General features: G+C 41.7%; 1 protein-coding gene across 6 annotated transcripts in view; it reads left to right on the top strand.

Moving 5' to 3' along the window:
• nap1l1 (nucleosome assembly protein 1-like 1) overlaps positions 1 to 23,942 on the top strand; it is a 77,430-nt gene that overhangs the window by 40,391 nt on the left and 13,097 nt on the right. For all 6 annotated transcript variants that reach the window (XM_063058439.1, XM_063058437.1, XM_063058438.1 and 3 more), the window contains exons 10-14: positions 9,401 to 9,546; positions 9,636 to 9,655; positions 14,248 to 14,370; positions 15,893 to 15,925; positions 16,105 to 16,155. In XM_063058439.1, coding sequence (XP_062914509.1) covers positions 9,401 to 9,546; positions 9,636 to 9,655; positions 14,248 to 14,370; positions 15,893 to 15,925; positions 16,105 to 16,155 — 373 coding nt within the window. The remainder of the gene's footprint in view (positions 1 to 9,400; positions 9,547 to 9,635; positions 9,656 to 14,247; positions 14,371 to 15,892; positions 15,926 to 16,104; positions 16,156 to 23,942) is intronic.

The following is a 23,942-nucleotide window of genomic DNA, read 5'->3' as shown; positions in this document are numbered from 1 at the left end:
ACCTATAGAATGCTTTCTTTGTCTTGAAATCTTAAGAATTTTATTAAAATTGATCGTGGATATTGGTCATCTTGTGGTTTTGGTCTTAGAGCTCTATGTGCCCGCTCAATTTCAATTGATCGGTCTTCCTCTTTCATTTGCAAGGTTTTCGGGATCCATCTTTGAAAAAATTCTATTGGGTTATCTCTCTCTATACCTTCTTTAAGACCAACAATTTTAATGTTATTACGTTTACTAAAATTTTCCAACACGTCCACTTTCTCCAAGAGTCGATTTCTTTCCGTGTTCCAGATAAGCACATTATTTTCTTTTTTCCACTCTCGTTAATATGCTCCATTGTTCTTTCCATCTTAAGTTTCTTATCCATTTTATCCTGTCTTTTCATAGCTTTATCATAGCACATCTTCACGTCTCTAAGCTCTGTTCTTAATTTTCTTAATTCAGCCGTTAATTGCAATAAAGCCTCTCTTATGTCTCTGTCGTCTCCTTTACTTCCAGTCTCTTCCAGTTCTTCCTCCTCCTCTTCATCTGTATTCTCTGCGATATCCAATTCTGACTCTGAGTCACTTTCAGTTGCAGTGGCCTCGGTTCTTGTAGTTTAAATTGTGTCGATTTGCACATGCGCAATTCCGGCATCTTCTTCCGAGAGACCGCTACCGCCGCCATTGCTCCCCGTTCTTCTACGCCAGAGATAAAATGCGTCTGCTCTGAAGGAGATCCAACCTGAATCCGAGGCTCCATCGCTGCAGTAGGCCGTTTTTTCTTCCCATCTCGTGGTGCCTTCACAACAACAGACTTCTTCTGTTGCGGTTTACGAGGCATGTCATAAAATAGTCTTACGAAGTTTGTAAGTAGTTTTCGGAAAGTATTTATTAACTTTACTTTGTTTAAACGGTACTTTGCTGATTTTTTTACGGGAGAGCTAGATTTACACGTCTCAATCCTACGACATCACGTGATGCCCCTCAGAATTTATTTCTAAGGTATTCAGATATTCTGTGAAGCAGAGCAAACTATATTTTTCCTGTTTATTATTGAAGGGTATAATTGAAACTGCTTGTAACACCTTTTGCTGTAGTGCTTCAATCAATGACAGTAGGGATTTATCTGTCTGATTAGCTGCCAAGTTTAAAAAAAAAATCAGTTTCTTTGTTGTTAGGGAGGACAGGGATTGGAGGGCATTTGTTTCTGTTAAAATAATTCAGTGGATGTTGGTGTGCCTAAGCATTGCCTGTTTGCTCCAATGGGTTTGGGGGGGGCGGGGGTACTGAGTTGTTTCTAGGCCATATTTGAAAGGTCATTTAAAGTTGTTTTAAAAACTTGGCTTTCTGTGTTAATTTTGTTTTTTTTTGAGGGAGGTTGGAAAAAGTTTGATAAATGCTGTATCTTTATGTACCACTGTGGCAGTTGCAAAGTGGCACCTGCTTGACTACTTCTGTGCCTTTGGCCATTCCTTACTGTTCAGTTATTTAATGAAGTGGACTAGAAAATAAAAACAAGGATATAATGCTGAGGTTTTAAGGCATTGGTCAGACTGCACTGGAAATATTATGAGCAATTTTGGGCTCCTATCTAAGAAAAGATGTGCTGGCATTGGAGAGGTTCCGGGGGTGTTCATGAGGATAATTCCGAGAATGTGTGATACACAAAATGCTGGCCCAAAGCATCAACTGTACTCTTTTCCATAGGTTCTGTATGGCTTACTGAGTTCCTCCAGCATTTTGTGTGTTGCTTGGATTTCCAGCATCTACAGATTTTCTCTTGTTTGGGGTTAATGTGTGAGGAGTGTTTAATGGCACTGGGCCTATACTAGCTCAAGTTTAGAAGAATGATGGGGGAGCTCATTGAAACCTATGGAATATTGAAAGGCCAAGATAGTGTTTCTGGGGAGGATGTTTCCTATAGTTGGGGGGGGGGGTGAGTCTAGGATCAGAGGCCACAGCCTCAGATTAGAGGAATGTCCATTTAGAGCAGAGATGAGGAATTTCTTTAGCCAGAAGTTAATGAATCTTTGGAATTCATTGTCACAGTCGATTGGAGGCCAAGTCGTTGGGTATATTTAAGTGGAGGTTGATAGGTTCTTGATTAGACGGGGTGTCAAAGGTTACAGGGAGAAGGCAGAAGAATAGGATTTTGAGGGATAATACATCAGCTACAATAGAGTGATTGAGCAGACTCGGGCTGAATGGCCTAGTTCTGTTCCTTTGTCTCATGGCCTTGTTCATTAACTCTGAATTTAGTTATCTACTTAAGTGTTTAGCTGCAAGATTGCTGTTGTACAGGCTCTTCTTTTATGTTGTGCCTCTGCTATTGATCTGCTTTCTTTATAGTCACAATGCAACTTCCTGCCGTTTCTATATAAATTGTTAATAAGCCTCTTTCTTGTCTTTCACCCCTCCACCTCTTCCTAAGCCTGACTAAAAGGAAAAAAGCTCACTGTTTATAAATCCAAACTTACTAAATTCTCTGCCTGATTTTCTTCAGTATGTGGCAGGAATTACTGACTTACTGGAAGGCATCTTAGGCAGCTTGTATTGGAGCATTGGCAGAAAACATTTGCGTGTCAGGCAGCAGTTGCCGTCAGTGACCCTTCATCAGAGCTGTATCACTTAAGATTTTTTTTGGCAGAAGATGAGAATTTGAAATGTGTAAGAGGAGATAACTACTTAACAATTAGTGCAACACACATCAACAACAGGATTAACAATTAGTGATGAACATCATGAAACCCTTGTGATGAATTTCAACAATACCATGAAACAATAAATATTCAAGTAAATCCACTGAGCCCTAAATGATAGGTTTACTCTACTTAAGCGATATATTATTTTCATAAATTTATTTTCCTGTTGCTGCCCTTTCTGCCCTACTCACCTTATTTTTTAAATCTGTTATCGGTTTTCTGGTGTGAATCTTTTCAAATCTTTGGTTTAAGATGGTGCTGGTGAAACAGTGACTACTTGCTGACAGCAAACAAAACAACTAGCTACTGTATTAATCACTTTTTCTGGAAATCTATCACTGTAATCAATAGCCTGCAACTTCCTTTCATAACTAAGCTTTTGAACTGCCTATATGACCTGGCATTTTTGCAGTGTGAACTGATGTCTTGAAAGTGCAGGATGGTGAATACAGTGGCATATATGGGCCTGACCAAGGTGTGAGGCACTGGCTCGAAAGTGAGGAACGAGCTAATGCTTGGCCATTGCTGGAGCAGACTTGGAGCTGAGTGGAAATGGCAAATCTGAGGCGAGGCAGTTGTAATGGTAGTTAATAGTTTTGATCCTGTGCCACTCAGAGCTACTTTCACATGAGAGGACTTCACATACTGTACAAGCAGTGCAATGCTATAGTAAAGGAGTTAGAATTGTGATCAGTTGAGTACCTGCATGCTGGTGTCCTGGTGTGCTCTGCATTATCCCTCAGTAACAAATAACATTGTGTCAGAAGTGCTTATTTGTTGATAAATTGGTGCTACAGACCAAGTGAGATCCCAACAAGAAAGAATTTACAGAAAGACTGCTCTTGTTCACATGTATCTATGAAAAAGGGCCAATATAGTTTGCTATATTGTATGCACCATGAGGCTGAGCTGAGAAAGGGCCAGGGTTGCTAGGCAGTCACTTTCAAGTTACACCCAAAAGTGGATACATTGTAATATTCTGTGGGCCAGTAGCCTGGGGAAGTGCACAGAGACACGGACACAGCAGAGGAGCCAGTCAAATTCTCAGAGAGAAAATGAGACTTTTGTAGTCCAAGTAAATAAAACAATAAATTAACAAACAAGACAATGGAGCAAATACCTGCAGTACCTACATTTGTGTACCTAATAAAGGTCCCCGAGACACTTAATTTCTCTAAACCAGGGGACTTTGAGAGATGGCTCAGAAATTTGATTTAAGGTTGCAAGCAATCTCTCACAGGCTTCGGAAGAGTATTAAGTAAGCGCACTGATTACATGCGTGCCAAAACAAATAACATAGGTGGATTAGAATTGACAGATGCTTAGAAAAAGGAGTACAAAACAGTGCTGGACAACTTCAAAGAATATTTTACAGGAAAGCAAAATGTGATATATGAGAGAGCAAAGTACAACTCCAGAAAACAGGAGCCTTATGGAAGTGTAAATTACTTCATAGACTTGTATGCCCTGTCAGACAACTGTGCATATGGAAATCTGAGAGATAAGCTCACTGGAGCCAGAATTGTCAGGCTACTAAACAACAAATTGTAAGATTTCAGCTGCGCTCAAAACTCACACTTATGAAAGCTATTATAAGGTAAGCCAGAGTGGGAATGTTAATCAGCAACAGGCAAAACTTGGGCACAAAAACAATGCTACGGTAAAGCTAGAAGAGAGCAGGAAAAATGTCCAACTGCAGGAAGTGCGTCAGATCTCTGTTCCATTTCAAAGATCTGTCTAGCAAAATAAGTGAAATGCCGCCAATGCAATAGAGTTGCCCATTATAAAAGCCAGTGTCACTCAAAAACTTTTTCAGGAGGTCAAAGAAAACCATGATTCAGACGAACAGAGTGTTTTTCTTGGGGCTCTAGTTTTAAATAGAGAAGGCTGGCATATTAAGGTGCAATTGCAAACTGAGGCAGTGACGGGACCCTGGACAGATGTCACATCCAGCCCCAAATGTTTGTTCACAAAACTGGTGAAGAAAACATGCAGTGTACTAAACCCAACAAAGAGGTGCTCATGGGGCCAGGTAAACACAAGTTCAGTGTGAAAGGACTGTTCACTGCTTCCATCTGTAAAAGTGAGAAACTGTTAAAAGAATATCCATGTTGTTCAGAAACTGTTCTCACCACTAATGGGATCAGATGCCTTCGAGAAGCAGAACGTTGCAAGGTTGTATTTGCTAAACAATGTTCAGTGGCAGGAGAAGTACCTGGAGTTGTTCACAGGCCCTGGGGGTACTGAAAGAAGAATATCTTACCCAACTGAGGCCAGGAATGACACCCTACTTTCTGACCACAGCAAGGATACCAGTTCCATTGCCAAGAACAAAGTCAAAGCTGAACTTGAGAGAATAGAGGCATTTGACATTGTAATTAGAGTGAATGAACCTACTGACTGGTGTGCAGGCTTTATTCTTGTTCCCAAGCCAGATGGCACAGTGAGGTTCTGTGTTGATCTGACCAAATTGAATAGAGCCTGCCCTCTGAGCAGGCATTGGGTACGCTGGGTGGAGCAAAGTTCTTCACCAAAATAAATGAAAAACTTGGGGTTTTGGTGGATTAATTTAGCTCCTGAGTCCCTGAAGTTCACAACCTTTATCACACTATATGAACGCAATACCTTCAAACAACTCCCTTTTGGCATCCCATCAGCCCCAAGCTCTTGCAGATGAGGTTGAGCTAATTACTGGAGGGACTGGAAGGAGTAACCTGTCACAAGGACTATATTATTTTGGAGGCTCAACTGAGGAACATGACAAGAGTGGAAGCTGCCTTGAATTAACAGACAGGCTGAAATCACCCTGAACGAAAAGGAATGCAAATTTGTAAAGTTGGAGGTGAAGGTCTGAGGCCACCAATTGTCTGCAGAAGAGGTGCGACCAGATTCAGGCAAACTGGCATGAGTTCAGAACATGGAACAACCCCTGAATGTATCAGTGATCTCCAGTAAACCGGCTGGGAAATTTCATTCCAAACTTGGCAGAAAAAATAAAATCACTGACTTCCTCTCTGAAAAACGTTTGGACCTGGGATACATGACTGAAGAAGCCATTCTCAAAATCTAAAGCAGAGCTAATCTCTCCACCAACATTGGTGTTTTTTGATCCAACCAAAACAACCACGGTCTCAACAGATGCTTCTTCCTTTGGCTGGAGGGAGGGCAGGGGTGGTATGCTCATGCAGTACTGCAGTGGTGTGTGGAAACCGGTAGCACGTGCACCAAGAGCACTGACTCCTACTGAACAGTGTTAAGTCCAAATTAAAAAGGAGAAGCTGGCTCCTGTGGGCTTAAGTGCTTCAACTGCTAGTTGATAAGGTACTAAATTCCAACTTGAAACAGACCACAAGCCACTGCAGCTCAACACTCGGTTGATTTACCTATGCGTCTTTAAAGATTCTGTATGAGGCTTGTGTGATACTGTTATGACATTAAACATGTCCCCAGCAAATCGTTCGCAATACCAGACGCCCTGTTGAGGATGCCATACAAAAGTGAGTGGACAGACTCTGACTTGTGGAAGATGCCAACGCTACTTAACTCAGGTACGTGAAAGCTTTCCTGCATCACGGAGTAAAACAGATGGAATTCGCACTGAGTTGAAAAAGGATCAAATCTGCAGTAAGGTCATGCAATACTGTGAGTATGGATGGTCAGCTGTGCCAAAAGAAGCTCGCGCTTTAAGATCTTGTTGACTTGAAGGAGACACACTGATCATCTTGATGGTTTGTAGCTAAAGAGCGCCAGACTCATCATTCCTGTTTCAGTGCACGCTAAAATCTTCTGTCAAATCCACCAAGGACATAAAGGCATTGAAAAAGGCAATCTTTGTGGAGGCCTGGTCTGAACACACAGCTGGGAGGTTATGTGAAGCATTCAGAAAACTACACGAAAATCGAACCTCTCTGTCCCACAGAATTCACAGACTTTCCATGGCAAATTGCAGGCACACATACTATTCAGAAAGTTGAGGTCTCCAATCTGTGTCCTCTACATCCTCAACAGCAGTTGTACAACACCTGAAAGCTGCATTCGCTCACCATGGCATACTAGAGACTCTTGTGTTGGACAATAATTCACAATTCAGCTACTCAGAATTCAAAGCCTTTGTGAGGGACTTGAGTTCAAACACTATTCAAGCAGTCCACATTACCGACAGGGAAATGGAGAAGCAGAAAGAGCAGTGAAGGCAAAATACTCCAACAAAGCACTACTAGTTTATGCTCCACTACTTCTGCAATTGGCCACAGTCCATTGATCCATTGGGTTGGAGACTGAGAACATGTCTGCCTGTTCTTCCTTCCCTTCTCCATTTTCAATTAACCAAACTTAGACAAAGTGAGAAATTTAAAACAAGAAAACAAAGGGCATACTTCATCTCAGACACAGCAAAATTTTTGTCACCCCCTCGGGAGTGGTGAAGCTGTTAAGGGCTTCAGATCAATTCACCAACGAATCAATAGTTTGGCAGCAGGCACCATGATAGTTTGTGATCAGAACATCATCAGGTGAAATCAGGCAGAAGTTGAGTGCTCATGCATCTTCCAAGTCCATAAAAGCTAGAGAAAGAAATAGAGCAGCCTGATCCTTATAACGAGGGCTACTTACCTAAGGTGGATGTACCTGTTCAAGAATTTCTAGGAACCTATACCAGATCGGGTTGTTTTTCTGTCCATCACAGAAATATATTCCATAGCTTTGGACAAGTGAATAAAGAGACAGAATAATTCTCTCACCTTACCACAGTGTTCAGAGTAGTCTACCCTAACCTCCATTAGATTTGGTGTTTTTTTTTTCAGATGTCAGGGCTGGTGGTGACCAGCTTGCTGAACTGAGACTGCGGCCTGCAACTAATAGGCTCCTGGATAGATTGGGACTGGCTTCATTTCTGTGAACTTGCTTTCATGAACTTCTGTTTGCATGATTTTTTGCACATTAGTGTTTGATAGTCTTTTTTTAATGGGTTCTATTGTGTTTCTTTGTTTTGTGGCTGCCTGTAAGATGAATCTCAAGGTTGTGCACCGTATACATACTTTGATAATAGACAATAGGTGCAGGAGCAGGCCATTCGGCCCTTTGAGCCAGCACCGCCATTCACTGTGATCATGGCTGATCATCCACAATCAGTACCCTGTTCCTGCCTTCTCCCCATATCCCTTGACTCCGATATTTTTAAGAGCTCTATTTAACTCTTCCTTGAAAGAATCCAGAGAATTGGCCTCCACTTCCTTCTTAGGGTAAGCATTCCACAGATCCACAACCCTCTCTGTGGAAAAAGTTTTCCTCAACTCATTTCTAAATGGTCTACCTCTTATTCTTAAACTGTGGCCTCTGGTTCTGGACTCCCCCATCATCGGGAACATGTTTCCTGCCTCTAGCGTGTCCAATCCCTTAATAATCTTATATGTTTCAATTAGATTCCCTCTCATCCTTCTAAATTCCAGTGTATACAAGCCCAGTCGCTCCAATCTTTCAATATATGACATTCCCGCCATCCCTGGAATTAACCCAGTGAACCTACGCTGCACTCCCTCCATAGCAAGAATGTCCCTCTTCAAAATTGGAGACCAAAACTGCACACAATACTCCAGGTGCGGTCTCACCAGGGCCTTCTACAACTGCAGAAGGACCTCTTTGCTCCTATACTCAACTCCCCTTGTTATGAAGGCTAACATGCCATTAGCTTTCTTCAATGCCTGCTGTACCTGTATGCTTACTTCCAGAGACTGATGAACAAGGACACCCAGATCTCATATTTCCCCTTTTCCTAACTCGACACCATTCGGATAGTAATCCGCCTTCCTGTTCTTGCCACCAAAGTGGATAACCTCACATTTATCCATATTAAACTGCATCTGCTCACTCACCCAACCTGTCCAAGTCATCCTGCATTCTCATAACATCCTCCTCACATTTCATACTGTCACCCAGCTTTGTCATCTGCAAATTTGCTAATGTTACTTTTAATCCCTTCATCTAAATCATTAATGTATATTGTAAATAGCTGCGGTTCCAGCACCAAGCCTTGCGGTACCCCACTAGTCATTGCCTCCCATTCTAAAAAGGACCCGTTAATCTCTACTCTTTGTTTCCTGTCTGCCAACCAATTTTCTATCCATGTCAGTACCCTACCCCCTATACCATGTGCGCTAATTTTGCCCACTAACCACCTATGTGGGACCTTATCAAAGGCTTTTTGGAAGTCCAGGTACACTACATCCACTGGCTTTCCCATGTCCATTTTCATAGTTACATCCTCAAAAAAATTCCAGATTAGTCTAGCGTGATTTCCCCTTCATAAATCCATACTGACTCGGACCTATCCTGCCACTGCTATCCAAATATGCCGCTTTTTCATCTTTTATAATTGACTCCAGCATCTTCCCCACCACTGATGTCAGACTAACTGGTCTCTAATTGCCTGTTTTCTCTCTCCCTCCTTTCTTAAAAAGTGGGATAACATTAGCTTCCCTCCAATCTGCAGGAACTGATCCTGAATCTATCGAACATTGGAAAATGTTTACCAATGCGTCCACGATTTCTAGAGCCGCCACCTGAAGTACCCTGGGATGCAGACCAATAGTGTACTTTGAACTTTGCTAAATTCTATTTGTGCTGTCAAGTCAGTCCATATTTTGGTGTGTTTTTTTTTAAAAATCCTGTCTCCAATATCTAGCTGTGTTTAAGAATACTTTTCTGCAACTTTCATTGCAGTTGCCATATTGACTGGAAAAAGGGGAAGAACATAACAATGAAAACCATTAAAAAGAAGCAGAAGCATAAGGGCCGTGGTACTGTTCGGACTGTTACAAAAACTGTACCAAATGATTCTTTTTTCAATTTCTTTTCACCTCCTGAAGGTGAGTGAATGGTTGATGTTATTTATACATCTTCAATTGTGTTGGTAAATAAAGTTCTAACATGCCTTTTTCACTTTATTTCTTCACAGTTCCAGAGAATGGAGAGTTGGTAAGTTGTATTTTGGTCCGACAGGTTGTCACAGTTTCCTTGGAAAAAAGGGATTTTAGCTTTTCTATCATTATTGTATATAATGCACAGTTTCTTTTATTGCTGATCTGCCCTTTGGTGCTATACATTTGTTTTACTAATTAGCAGAATTGTCTGTTAATATCCAAATGCAAGTAAGAACAATTGAGTACTTTTTTAACCTCTTGATTGAAACCTTAATATTTATGAGGAAAGGTGAGGATGAAGATATAGGAATAGAGTGAGGTGGAGAATAAATGCGTTGCTGAGGGATTGGAGCAGGGGACAGGGATTCATATTTCTGGATCATTGGGACCTCTTTTGGGGCAGGCGTGACCTGTGCAAAAAGGACGGGTTGCACTTGAATCCCGGGGGACCAATATCCTTACGGGGAGGTTTGCTAAGGCTATTGGGAGAGTTTAAACTAGAATTGCTGGAGGGTGGGAACTGAACTGAAGCGACGGAGGAAGAGGAGGTTCACAAATAGAGAAAGGTTGTAGACAGTGCAAGGCGGAGAGCAGGCAGGTGATAGAGAAGGGATGCACTCAGACTGATGGTTTGAGATGCTTATTTTAATGCAAGGAGTATTATGAACAAAGCAGATGAACTTGGAGCGTGGATCGGTACTTGGAATTATAATGTTGTGGCCATTAGAGACTTGGATGGCTCAGGGGCAAGAATGGTTACTTCCTGTGCCAGGCATTCGGTGTTTCAGAAAGGATAGGAAGGGAGGCAAGAGAAGGGGGTGTGGCACTGTTGATCAGAGATAGCGTCACAGCTGCAGGAAAGGAGGAAGTCAAGGAAGGATTGTCTACAGAGTCTCTGGGTGGAAGTTAGGAAAAGGAAGGGATTAATACTGGTGTTTTTTTATAGACCACCCAATAGTAACAGGGACATTAAGGAGCAGATGAGACAGATTCTGGAAAGGTGTAATAATAACAGGGTTGTTGTGATGGGAGATATTAATTTCCCAAATATTGATTGGCATCTCCTTGGAGCCAAGGGTTTTAGATGGCGTGGAGTTTGTTAGGTGTGTTCAGGAAGGTTTCTTGACACAATATGTAGATGAGGTTACAAGAGGAGAGGCTGTACTTGATCTGGAATTTGGAAATTAACCTGGTCAAGGAGAGCATTTTGGAGATGGCAAGCACAATTCTATCTCCTTTACCATAGCATTGGAGAGGGATAGGAACAGACAAGTTAGGAAAGCATTTAATTGGAGTAAGGGGAAATATGAGGATATCAGGCAGGAACTTGGAAGCATAAATTGGGAACAGATGTTCTCAGGGAAATGTACGGCAGAAATGTGGCAAGTGTTCTGGGCATATTTGCGTGGAGTTCTGCATAGGTATGTTCCAATGAGACAAGGAAAGGATGGTAGGGTACCGAAACCATGGTGTACAAAGGCTGTTGTAAATCTAGTCAAGAAGAAAAGAACAGCTTACAAAAGGTTCAAAAAACTAGGTAATGATAGAGATCTAAAAGATTATAAAGCAAGCTGGAAGGAGCTTAAGAATGAAATTAGAGCCAGAAGGGGCCATGAGAAGCACTTGGCGGACAGGATTAAGGAGAACCCCAAGGCATTCTACAAGTATGTGAAGAGCAAGAGGATAAGATGAGAGAGAATAGGACCAGTCAAGTGTGACAGTGGAAAAGTGTGTATGGAACCGGAGGAGATAGCAGAGGTACTTGGTGAATACTTTGCTTCAGTATTCACTATGGAGAAGGATCTTGCCGATTGTAGGGATGACTTGCAGTGGGCTGAAAAGCTTGAGTATATAGATATTAAGAAAGAGAATGTGCTGGAGCTTTTGGAAAGCATCAAGTTGGATAAGTCATCAGGACCAGACGAGATGTACCCCAGGCTACTGTGGGATGCGAGGGTGGAGATTGCTGAGCCTCTGGCGATGATCTTTGCATCATCAATGGAGATGGGAGAGGTTCCGGAAGATTGGAGGGTTGTGGATGTTGTTCCCTTATTCAAGAACGGGAGTAGAAAAGGAAATTATGGACCAGTGAGTCTTTCTTCAGTGGTTGGTAAGTTGATGGAGAAAATCCTGAGAGGCAGGAATTATGAACATTTGGAGAGGCATTATATGATTAGGAATAGTCAGCATGGCTTTGTCAAAGGCAGGTCGTGCCTTACAAACTTGATCAAATTTTCTTAGAATGTGACTGAACAAGTTGATGAAGGTAGGGCAGTAGATGTAGTGTATATGGATTTTAACAAGGCATTGGATAGGTACCTCATGCAAGGCTTATTGAGAAAGTAAGGAGGCATGGGATCCAAGGGGACATTGCTTTGTGGATCCAGAATTGGTTTGCCCTCAGAAGGCAGAGTGTTTGTAGATGGGTCATATTCTACATGGAGGCAGGTGATCAGTGGTGTGCCTTGAGTTCGCAGAGCAGATCCCTTACTCTTCATGATTTTTATAAATGACCTGGATGAGGAAGTGGAGGGTTGGGTTAGTAAATTTGTTGATGACACAAAGGTTGGAGGTGTTGTGGATATTGTGGACGGCTGTCAGCGGTTACAGTGGGACATTGATAGGATGCAAAACTGGACTGAAAAATGGCAGATGGAGTTCAACCCAGATAAGTGTGAAGTGGTTCATTTTGGTAGGTCAAATAGGGTGGTAGAATATAGTATTAATGGTAAGACTCTTGGTAGTGGGAGAATCAGAGGGATCTTGGGGTCCGAGTCCATAGGACTCTCAAAGCTGCTGCGCAGGTTGTCTCGGATTAAGAAGGCATATGGTGCATTGGCCTTCATCAATCATGGGATTGAGTTTAGGAACCGAAAGGTAATGTTACAGCTATATAGAACCCTAGTTAGACCCCATTTGGAGTACTGTGCTCAGTTCTGGTCGCCTCACTACAGGAAGGATGTGGAAACCATAAAAGAGTACAGAGGAGATTTACGAGGATGTTACCTGGTTTGGAGGGCATGCCTTATGGGAATAGGTTGAGTGACCTATGAGAGGTGACCTGATAAAGGTGTATAAGATGATAGGCATTGATTGTGTGGTTAGTCAGAGGCTTTTCCCCAGGGCTGAAATATCTAATATGAGAGGGCACAGCTTTAAGGTGCTTGGAAGTAGGTACAGAGGAGATGTCAGGGGTAAGTTTTTTTTACGCAGAGTGGTGAATGCATGGAATGGACTGCCGGTGATGGTGGTGGAGGCGGATATGATAGGATCACTTAAGAGACCTCTGGATAGGTATATGGAGCTTAGAAAAATAGAGAGCTATGGGTAACCCTAGGTAAATTCTAAGCTCAGGACATGTGTGGCACAGCTTTGTGGGCCATTGGGCCTGTATTACGCTGTAGGCTTTCTATGTTTCTAAGATGTGAAATCAGCTAGAAATGGTTTATTTCTTTATTTATCACCATCAAGGCTGCAAAAAAGGGGTTAAACTGACATCTGAAGTGGCATTTTGTTTTATGGACAGGCTGAACTTATGTTTCTTCTCACTTTTCTAAACTTAAGAGCCAGAGGGATTTTAAGGGTTTATTTGCTATATACATTCATTAAGAATTTGCTGTCGTGTGTTGCTTAGAATTGTTTGTGTAACAGTGTGGATGTAGTAAGGATGTCGCCTCTTGTGGGTAAAATCTAGAATTTGAGGTTGCTATTCAAATGCAATGGGATGCTCTTTCACAAAGGACTGCAAAACTGGTTCTGACTTCAAGGCAGGGGTTTATACTATTTGATGGAGGGGTTGCAGTGTGAGTGATTACTAAATACAGGTAAGATTATATTGATGTTAGTTGGACCAGCCATATTTGAAATATAGAATATGCTAGAGGGACAAATGGTTTCCATGTTAATTTATGTGTTTATTAATAAGATTGGTTTCTATGTGGCCGACACACAACAATGTTCTGGTTTGAGTGTAGGGTGGTAATTTGAATTGTGTGTATACCTTCTGAACTAGGAACAAACAAATTCAGAGAGGTCTTTAAGACAGCTCAAACCACTTAAGGAATATTTGAGTAGTGAGGTTTAACTCTGCTGCCCTGTTCTTTCAAACTAGTCATGGTTTTGAAATTTCGTGGCAGGTACAGCACAGAAACAGTAACCTGGTCTTTGAAAGATTTTTTTAATGTTAAAAAGTAAATTTTCTAGCTTAGTTTTGCTTTCAAGTGAAGAGTTACTTCAATGTTTTCAGTGTATTGTGTAATATCAGCCAGAGTTTGCTAATTTCTCATCAGGAATAGAGTTTAAATTGTATTTTCCTTGTTTTAATCTAGTTTGCCATCTATTATTGTACTTATTTAATTAGACTTATTGGTAAACTGCTCATTCAGCCTGTTTTTGTCATCGGTGCTTGTTCTGAAATTGGGGTGCTGGGTTGGAATGAGATCTTTGCATTACAATGGGGCAGGTGAGGTGGAGAAGAGATGTTTGCTTGCCTTTTTTAAATATTCTTAAATGAACAGTGTATTGAGGCGTGATACTGCTTTAATCTTGGAACACGGGCAATCAATATTAACTTGGCTACATTAAAGCAAGATTTTGGCATTGCAGATAAAAATGAAGCTAGAACTTGTTTTACTTCTGCTATTTCAGGATGAAGACTCTGAGGCGATACTCGCTGCTGACTTTGAAATTGGTCACTTTTTGCATGAGCGTGTAGTTCCACGAGCAGTGTTATACTTCACAGGCGAAGCTATTGAAGATGACGATGATGATGTAAGCCATTTTCTGAATTTAAGCAGTGGAATAGTATAAACTGCGCTAGTACTTTAGTTCTTTCCAATAAGCTGCTGGTTTAGCACACCAGTAAAAAGACATACAGAAGAAAATTGTTCAGCAACTTTGTAGATGTTCCGCTGTTAAGTCATCATGTTCCCCAGACCGAGTGTTTGAGGTTGTAACTTAAAATGTGAAAAACTAATAGTTTACATTAGAAATGACCAGCATGTTATTGGCGTGGATATGGCACAGTGGTTAACTTAGTGGATTAGTATTAAGGCCTGGTGATTTTGAGACAGCTTTGAATCACATCATAGCAGGGAAGTTTAGAATCAGTATTGTAACAAATCTGTGACAAAACTGCTATCAATAAGGGTAATAATGAATAGACGAAACTGATTCATTAATATTCAACAGGACAGGAAAGCTTGCCATCCTTACATGGTCTTCTATGCCTATGACCCCGGACAAAATGTTCTGTAATTTGGCCTGGCATACAATATTGGGTGCAACTGCGGGCGTGCAGTAAATTCTGTTGTGATGAATATTCCATGAACAAATACATTTTTGAAGTGCATATCGTGATTGAAAGCCCAATTTATTGAATAAAATGGAACTAAAAAAAGGTTTTACTGCAGAAATTTATTATGTGCCTCTGAAATGTCAATGATGACTCAGAAGATAATATCTTTATTTAAAAGTGATTTCTATTTAAGTTGGGAGAGCTTTATTTTTGATGGTGACAGTATAAGACACACTGACTGAAAAGGCAAACACGAGGAATTCTGCAGATGCTGGAAATTCAAGCAACACACATCAAAATCACTGGTGAACGCAGCAGGCCAGGCAGCATCTCTAGGAAGAGGTACAGTCGACATTTCAGGCCGAGACCCTTCGTCAAACGAAGGGTCTCGGCCTGAAATGTCGACTGTACCTCTTCCTAGAGATGCTGCTTGGCCTGCTGCGTTCACCAGCAATTTTGATGTGTGTTGCTTGACTAAAAAGCTTATCCTTAAATATTTTATATAACTAGTAATCTATTTGAAGTAATATTGAATGCAATCTGTTTATAGTAAATTATTTGTGTTATCAAAATAGGCTGTTCTAGAATAGAAAGGTGACTGTTCACGTATTCTAGAAGGCAACGTTTTTCTGATCATATCAGATCGTCTCCATTGCCATGCTTTTTTATAGGGCAGCAAGTATACTGTCTGAAGTTTTTCCACTTGTGAATCTCAACTTTTGTGTTTGTGCTAAATTTAGATGCCAATTAGATATATAATCTTGAAATTGTATCGTTATGCTCAAACTTTTAAAGTGACTCATTTTGTTTTTTGTATCTGAATAATTTACTCAGTTAAATGCTGAAATGTTAGTGCTGCAATGGAGCTCTTGAAATTGGTTTATGAAATTGACTGTCAAATTAGATGCATTTGAATACATATATGGCAAATTATTTTTGTATTGGTTCATTAGATATAAAATGCAAAACAAAATCTGATGTTTTTTCTCAATACAGTATGATGAAGAGGGTGAAGAGGCAGATGATGAGGTGATCTTTTTCCCTTTATATGGTGGGTGTGGGGGTGGCGGAGAATGCTTTGCTATGGGATGTGGAATGTGTCGTGATTATAGTAAGATTTTTTTGTTTTACTGAATTCTGGTTGGGATGTGTGATCTTGATGTTTTAAGGGTAAAATTAGACCACTACCTTTGTTCTGTTTTAAGCAGGAAGGAGAAGAAGAAGCAGATGAAGAGAATGACCCAGATTATGACCCTAAGGTGGGAGTTTGTTTACTTTCCAGTAGATGTGTTGCTAAATGGTGCTTAGCTTGTTTTCAACTTCAGTGCCGTTTTATGTTTTTGTGAAGGTCATTGCTACCCTGAACTATTTACCAAATCTCTTGTCTCCTTCATGATATTCTCAAATACACGTAAAATGTTTTGAATCATTTTCTCAAGTTATCTTTTTCCATCCAAAGTGTTAACAGGGTGTGGTGTTGACACTAAGCCTATAGTGAACAGTATTAAATTAAGCATAACATTTACAAACTCAAAACTTGAGCTCTAATTAATTAGACCTAGTAAAAAGCATGAAGAATTTATTTTTAGTTTGGTTGTTTTATAATAGTTCAACCTAACCCATCATGCAAAACCCTCTCATTGAGAGAAAACAGCCCATTTGGGCCACAACGTTGTGCCGGGCCAGCTAAAAAGCAATTCAGGAACACCCAAACACTAATCCCTCCTACCTGCACCATGTTCATATCCCTCCATCTTCCTTACATCCATGTGCCTATCCAAACATCTCTCAAAGGCCTCTAATGTATTTGGCTCTACCACCATACCAGGCAGTGCATTCCAGACATTCATGCCTCTGATTAGAAAAACCTGCCCCTCACATCCCCCTCTCACCTTCAATGCCCTCTGGTCTTAGACATTTCAACTCTGGAAACAGGTATTCCCTGTCAACTCTATATGTCACTCATAGTCTTGTATACCTCTATCAGATCTCACCTAGCCTCTGGCACTCCAGAGAAAACAACCCAAGTTTATCCAGCCTCTTGTGATAGCACATGCCCTCTAAACCAGGTGGCATCCTGGTAAATACCTTCTACACCCTCTCCAAAGCCTCAAGATCCTTCCTAGTGTGGCAATCAGAATTGTATGCAATACTCCAGAAGTGGCCTAACCATAGTTCTTTAAAGTTGCAACATAGCATCTTGACTTTTGAACTCAATGCCTTGACTAATAAAAGCAAGCGTTCCATGAGCTGCCTTAACCACCTTGTGGATCTGTGTAGCCACTTTCAAGGAGCTATGAATTTGGATCTGCTCAGTAACTCTATTAAGTATCTTGCCTGTGACAATGTACTGTTTACATGTTTTCCTACTAAGGTACAACACCTCACATTTATCTGGGTTAAACTTCATCTGCCATTTCTCAGCCCATATCTGCAACTGATTTGTATCGTGCTGTATTCTTTACCAGTTTTCTACACTACCCACAACTTCAATCTTGGTATCATCCATAAATTTACTAACCCACCCATCTACATTTTCATCTAGGTTACATTACAAAGAGGCAGAAGTCCCAGCACAGATCCCTGCAGAACTTTGCAATTACTGACCTCCAACTGGAATAAGTCCTTTCAACTACTACTGTCTTCTGTGCAAACCAGTTCTGAATCCAAACAGCCAATTTGCCCCGTACCCCATGCAACTTAATCTTCTGGATTAGTCTCCCATGAGCAACTTTGTCAAACGCTTTACTGAAATCCATGTTGACAACATCCATGCACTACCCTCATCAATCTTTTGTCACTTTATCAAAAAATGTAATCGAGTTGGTAAGACACAACCTGCCACAAACACAACCATGGTGGCTCTTCCTAATTAGGCCATGCGTTTCCAAATGCTCATATATCCTGTCCCAAGAATTTTCTGCAGCAAATTCCCTACAACTGATGTGAGACTCGCCAATCTGTAGATCCCAGGATTTTCTCGTTTCCTTTCTTAAACAGTGATACAGCATTAGCCACTCGCCACTCCTTCGGGACCTCACCTGTGGCTGGAGGGGACACGAAGATATTGGTCAGGGGCCCAGTAATCTTGTCTCTTGCCTCCTTCAATAATCTGCGGTAAATCCCATCAGGCTCTGGTGACTTATCCACCTTAATACTCATTAGGAAGCCCAACACTTCCTCCTCCTTGACCTTTAAAAGCCCTAAAGTAAAGTATTTGTATAGTGGTGCTAGAAAGTTTGTGAACCCTGTTGAATTTTCTCTATTTCTGCATAAATGACCTAAAATATGATCAGATCTTCACATAGTTCCAAGACAAGATGAAGAGAAACAATTAAATAAATAACACAAAATATTATTGAGAAAAATGATCCAATATTACATTTGTTGGAACAAGTATGTGACCCTCTGAGGTAATACCTGCTATAAAAGCTACTTGGAGTCGGGTGATCCAATCAATGATGTAGCGCGCCAAGGTTTAAAAAGGGAAAATTTCAACGGTTCTTGTTTCAGTCGAAGCAAGTAGCTGAAGAAGTGAGCGGAAGAATTTGGGTCGAAAAAGTCGTTTTTTTTTTAAAACTGCTTGGGGAGAAGGGTCTGCACTGCGCAGGCGCATGACGTAGCGCGCCAAGGTTTAAAAAGCAGACCACCATATACAGCAGCCATCGTTGTAGCGGCCATCATTGGAGTGGACTGAGTCAGAGTGGGACGGCTTTGGCTCAACAGGCTTCGGCGAGAACAGGCACAGGCCAGGGTAGGTTCTGGTAAGTTTTTTGTTCAGATTGTCTAGCGTAGAGAGAATGCCAGGCAGGATGTTGGAATGCTCCTCTTGCAGGATGTGGGAAGTCGGGGAGCCCTCCGGTGTCCCTGACAACGACACCTGCAGAAAGTGCATCCAACTGCAGCTCCTAACAAACCGTGTTAGGGAACTGGAGCAGGAGCTGGATGACCTGCAGATCATTCGGGAGAATGAGGAGATTATAGATCGTAGCTACAGGGAGGTAGTTACGCCAAAGGAACAGAGGGCAGGAAATTGGGTCACTGTCAGGCGAGGGAAGGGGAAAGGGCAGGCAGAGCAGGGTTCCCCTGTGGCCATTCCCCTCAACAACAAGTATACCGCATTGGATACTGTTGGGGGGGGATGACTTACCTGGGACTAGCTGCAGTAGCTGGATCTCTGGCACTGGGTCTGGCTCTGCAGTGCAGAAGGGAGGGGGGAAAAGAGGAGAGCGGTAGTGATAGGGGACTCAATAGTTAGAGGTGCAGATAGGAGGTTCTGTGGTCGTGACAGAGAATCCAGGATGGTTTGTTGCCTCCCAGGTGCCAGGGTTAAGGATGTTTCTGATCGATTGCATGACATTCTGAAGTGGGAGGGTGATCTGCCAGATGTCGTGGTGCACATCGGTACCAATGACTTAGCAAGGAAGAGTGAAGAGGTCCTGGAGAGTGAGTATAGAGAGCTTGGTAGGAAGTTGAAAAGCAGGACCTCGGTGGTAATCTCAGGATTGCTACCTGTGCTACATGCCAGTGAGGATAGGAATAGAATGCTCTGGAGGATGAATAAGTGGCTGAGGAACTGGTGTAGGGAGCAGGGTTTCAGATTTCAGGATAATTGGGACCTCTTCTGGGGCAGGTGGGACCTGTACAAGAGAGATGGGTTACACTTGAACTACAGGGGGACCAATATCCTTTCAGGGAGGTTTGTTAATGCTATTGGGGGGGCTTTAAACTAGATTTGCAGGGGGATGGGAACCACAGTACCAGAGCTGACAGTACAGCTGGGGTGAAAATAAATGATGTTAAAAGTTCAAGCAAATCCACTAATAGAAAGGTTGTGAGTGGTGGTAAAAATCTTCTGAGGTGTATATATTTCAATGCTAGGAATACTGCGGGGAAGGCGGTTGAGTTGAGTGCGTGGATTGACACGTGGAATTATGACATTGTAGCAATTAGTGAAACTTGGCTACAGGAGGGGCAGGACTGGCAGCTTAATATTCCAGGGTTCCGATGTTTCAGATGTGATCAAGGCAGAGGAATGAAAGGTGGGGGAGTGGCATTGCTTGTTAGGGAACATATTACAGCAGTGCTCAGGCAGGACAGATTAGAGGGCTTGTCTGCTGAGTCCTTGTGGGTGGAACTGAGAAACAGGAAAGGTATGGCCACATTAGTGGGATGTATTACAGACCACCCAACAGTCAAAGAGAATTGGAAGTGCAAATCTGCAGAGAGATAGCAGGCAACTGCAGGAAACATAAAGTTGTGGTGGTAGGGGATTTTAATTTTCCATATATTGATTGGGTCTCCCATACTGTTAGGGGTCTGGATGGTTTAGAGTTTGTAAAATGTGTTCAGGAAAGTTTTCTAAATCAATATATAGAGGGACCAACTAGGGGGGATGCAATATTGGATCTCCTGTTAGGAAACGAGTTAGGACAAGTGACAGAAGTCTGTGTAGGGGAGCACTTTGGTTTCAGTGATCATAACACCATCAGTTTCAACTTGATCATGGACAAGGATAGATCTTGGTCCTAGGGTTGAAGTTCTTAACTGGAAGGCGGCCAAATTTGAAGAAATGAGAAAGGATCTAAAAAGTATGGATTGGGACAGGTTGTTCTCTGGCATGGATGTGATCGGTAGGTGGGAAGCCTTAAAAACAGAAATTTTGAGAGTGCAGAATTTGTATGTTCCTGTCAGGATTAAAGGCAAGGTGAATAGGAATAAGGAACCTTGGTTCTCAAGGGATATTGCAACTCTGATAAAGAAGAAGAGGGAGTTGTATGACGTGTATAGGAAGCAGGGAGTAAATAAGGTGCTTGAGGAGTATAAGAAGTGCAAGAAAATACTTAAAGAAATCAGGAGGGCTAAAAGAAGACATGAGGTTGCCTTGGCAGTCAAAGTGAAGGATAATCCAAAGAGCTTTCACAGTATATTAAGAGCAAAAGGATTGTAAGGGATAAAATTGGTCCTCTTGAAGATCAGAGTGGTCGGCTATGTGCGGAACCAAAGGAAATGGGGGAGATCTTAAATAGGTTTTTTGCGTCTGTGTTTACTAAGGAAACTGGCGTGAAGTCTATGGAATTAAGGGAAACAAGTAGTGAGATCATGGAAGCTGTACAGATCGAAAAGGAGGAGGTGTTTGCTGTCTTGAGGAAAATTAAAGTGGATAAATCCCCAGGACCTGACAGGGTGTTCCCTCGGACCTTGAAGGAGACTAGTGTTGAGATTGCAGGGGCCCTGGCAGAAATATTTAAAGTGTCACTGTCTACAGGTGAGGTGCCAGAGGATTGGAGAGTGGCTCATGTTGTTCCGTTGTTTAAAAAAGGATCGAAAAGTAATCCGGGAAATTATAGGCCAGTAAATTTAACGTCGGTAGTAGGTAAGTTATTGGAGGGAGTACTAAGAGACAGAATCTACAAGCATTTGGATAGACTGGGACTTATTAGGGAGAGTCAACATGGCTTTGTGCGTGGTAGGTCATGTTTGACCAATCTATTGGAGTTTTTCGAGGAGGTTACTAGGAAAGTGGATGAAGGGAAGGCAGTGGATATTGTCTACATGGACTTCAGTAAGGCCTTTGACAAGGTCCTGCATGGGAGGTTAGTTAGGAAAATTCAGTCGCTACGTATACATGGAGAGGTGGTAAATTGGATTAGACATTGGCTCGATGGAAGAAGCCAGAGAGTGGTAGTAGAGAATGGCTTCTCTGAGTGGAGGCCTGTGACTAGTGGTGTGCCACAGGGATCAATGCTGGGTCCATTGTTATTTGTCATCTATATCAATGATCTGGATGATAATGTGGTAAATTGGATCAGCAAATTTGCTGATGATACAAAGATTGGAGGTGTAGTAGACAGTGAGGAAGGTTTTCAGAGCCTGCAGAGAGACTTGGACCAGCTGGAAAAATGGGCTGAAAAATGGCAGATGGAGTTTAATGCAGACAAGTGTGAGGTATTGCACGTTGGAAGGACAAACCAAGGTAGAACATACAGGGTTACTGGTAAGGCACTGAGGAGTGCAGTGGAACAGAGGGATCTGGGAATACAGATACAAAATTCCCTAAAAGTGGCGTCACAGGTAGATAGGGTCGTAAAGAGAGCTTTTGGTACATTAGCCTTTATCAATTGAAGTATTGAGTATAAGAGCTGGAATGTTATGATGAGGTTGTATAAGGCATTGGTGAGGCCGAATCTGGAGTATTGTGTTCAGTTTTGGTCACCAAATTACAGGCAGGATATAAATAAGGTTGAAAGAGTGCAGAGAAGGTTTACAGGTTGTTGCCGGGACTTGAGAAACTCAGTTACAGAGAAAGGTTGAATAGGTTAGGACTTTATTCCCTGGAGTGTAGAAGAATGAGGGGAGATTTGATAGAGGTATATAAAATTATGATGGAATAGATAGAGTGAATGTAAGCAGGCTTTTTCCACTGAGGCAAGGGGAGAAAAAAACCAGAGGACATGGGTTAAGGGTGAGGGGGGAAAAGTTTAAAGGGAACATTAGCGGGGGCTTCTTCACACAGAGAGTGGTGGGAGTATGGAATGAGCTGCCAGACGAGGTGGTAAATGCGGGTTCTTTTTTAACATTTAAGAATAAATTGGACAGATACATGGATGGGAGGTGTATGGAGGGATATGGTCCGTGTGCAGGTCAGTGGGACTAGGCAGAAAATGGTTCGGCACAGCCAAGAAGGGCCAAAAGGCCTGTTTCTGTGCTGTAGTTTCTATGGTTTCTATGATCAGGTGTAAGTTGTAGAGGTGCCTGGTTTTTAAAAAAAAAGGACAAACAGGCTACTGACAGAGCCTGCTCTTAAAGCTTTTATGTGCAGCATGCTTCAATCAAAACAATTTTCAGAGGACCTTAGAAGAATTATAGCAATACATGAAGCTGGAAAAGGTTACAAAAGCATTTCTAAAGACCTGAGTGTTTATTAGTCCACAGTAAGAGAAATTGTCTCCTGTCCTGAGACAATTTGTTGCTACTGTCTTGAGGAGTGGGCATCCTGCACAGCTCACAAAAGAGCGCACAGTGCAATGCTGAAGGAGGTGATAAAGAACCAAAGGGTAGCAGAAAAAGACCTGTGGAGATCTAGCACTTGCTAAAGTCTCTGTGTCCCCTATAAGAAAAACACTGAACAAGAATGGTGTTCATGGAAGTACACCACAGAGGAAACCACTGCTTTCCAAAAAAAACATTGCTGCATGTTTCAAGTTTCTAAAAGACCACCTGGATGTTCCACAATACTTCTGGGACAATGTTCTGTAGAGAGATGAGACAAAAGTTGAACTTTTGACAGAAATGTGCCTTGCTATGTTTGGAAGAAAAGGGGCACTGCACATCAAAACTTCATCCCAGCTGTGAAGCATGGTGGAAGGAGAGTCATGGTTTAAGGCTACTTTGCTGACTCGGCCAGGACAGTTTGCAATCATTGGGGGAACAATGAATTCAAAATTGTATCAAGATATTTTACAGGAGAATGTCAGGGTAGTGGTCCATCACATGAAGCTTAATAGGAGTTGGATAATGCAATAAGACAGTGATCAGAAAGAGGAGAGTGAATTAACAACAGAATGGTTTAAAAAGGAGAAAATTTGTGTTTTAGAATGGCTGAGTTAAAGTTCTGACCTTAATCCTATAGAAATGTTGTGGAAGGACCTGAAGCAAGCAGTTCATGCAAGGAAGCCCATCAATGTCCCGGAATTGAAGCAGCTTTTAAAGAGTAATGACCTAAAGTTTCTCCGAGCTGATGTTCAGGACTAATCATTAGTTACCTGAAACGTTCGGTTGAAGTTACTGCTGTACAAAGGGGTCACATCAGTTACTGAATGTAAAGATTCACACACTTTTTCCAACAAATACGTGTAATATTGGATCATTTTTCTCAACAAGTAAATGAATAAGTATAAAGTTTTTTGTGTTAATTATTTAATCGGGTTCTCTTTATCCAGTTTTAAGTTGTGTCAAGATCCAATCATATTATAGAAACATAGAAAATAGGTGCAGGAGTAGGCCATTCGGCCCTTCGAGCCTGCACCGCCATTTTTTATGATCA

Source organism: Mobula hypostoma, chromosome 9 (assembly GCF_963921235.1).
Source record: "Mobula hypostoma chromosome 9, sMobHyp1.1, whole genome shotgun sequence".
NCBI lineage: Eukaryota > Metazoa > Chordata > Chondrichthyes > Myliobatiformes > Myliobatidae > Mobula > Mobula hypostoma.
Note: the sequence above shows the minus strand (reverse complement) of the source record. Positions and strands in the feature narration are given on the sequence as shown.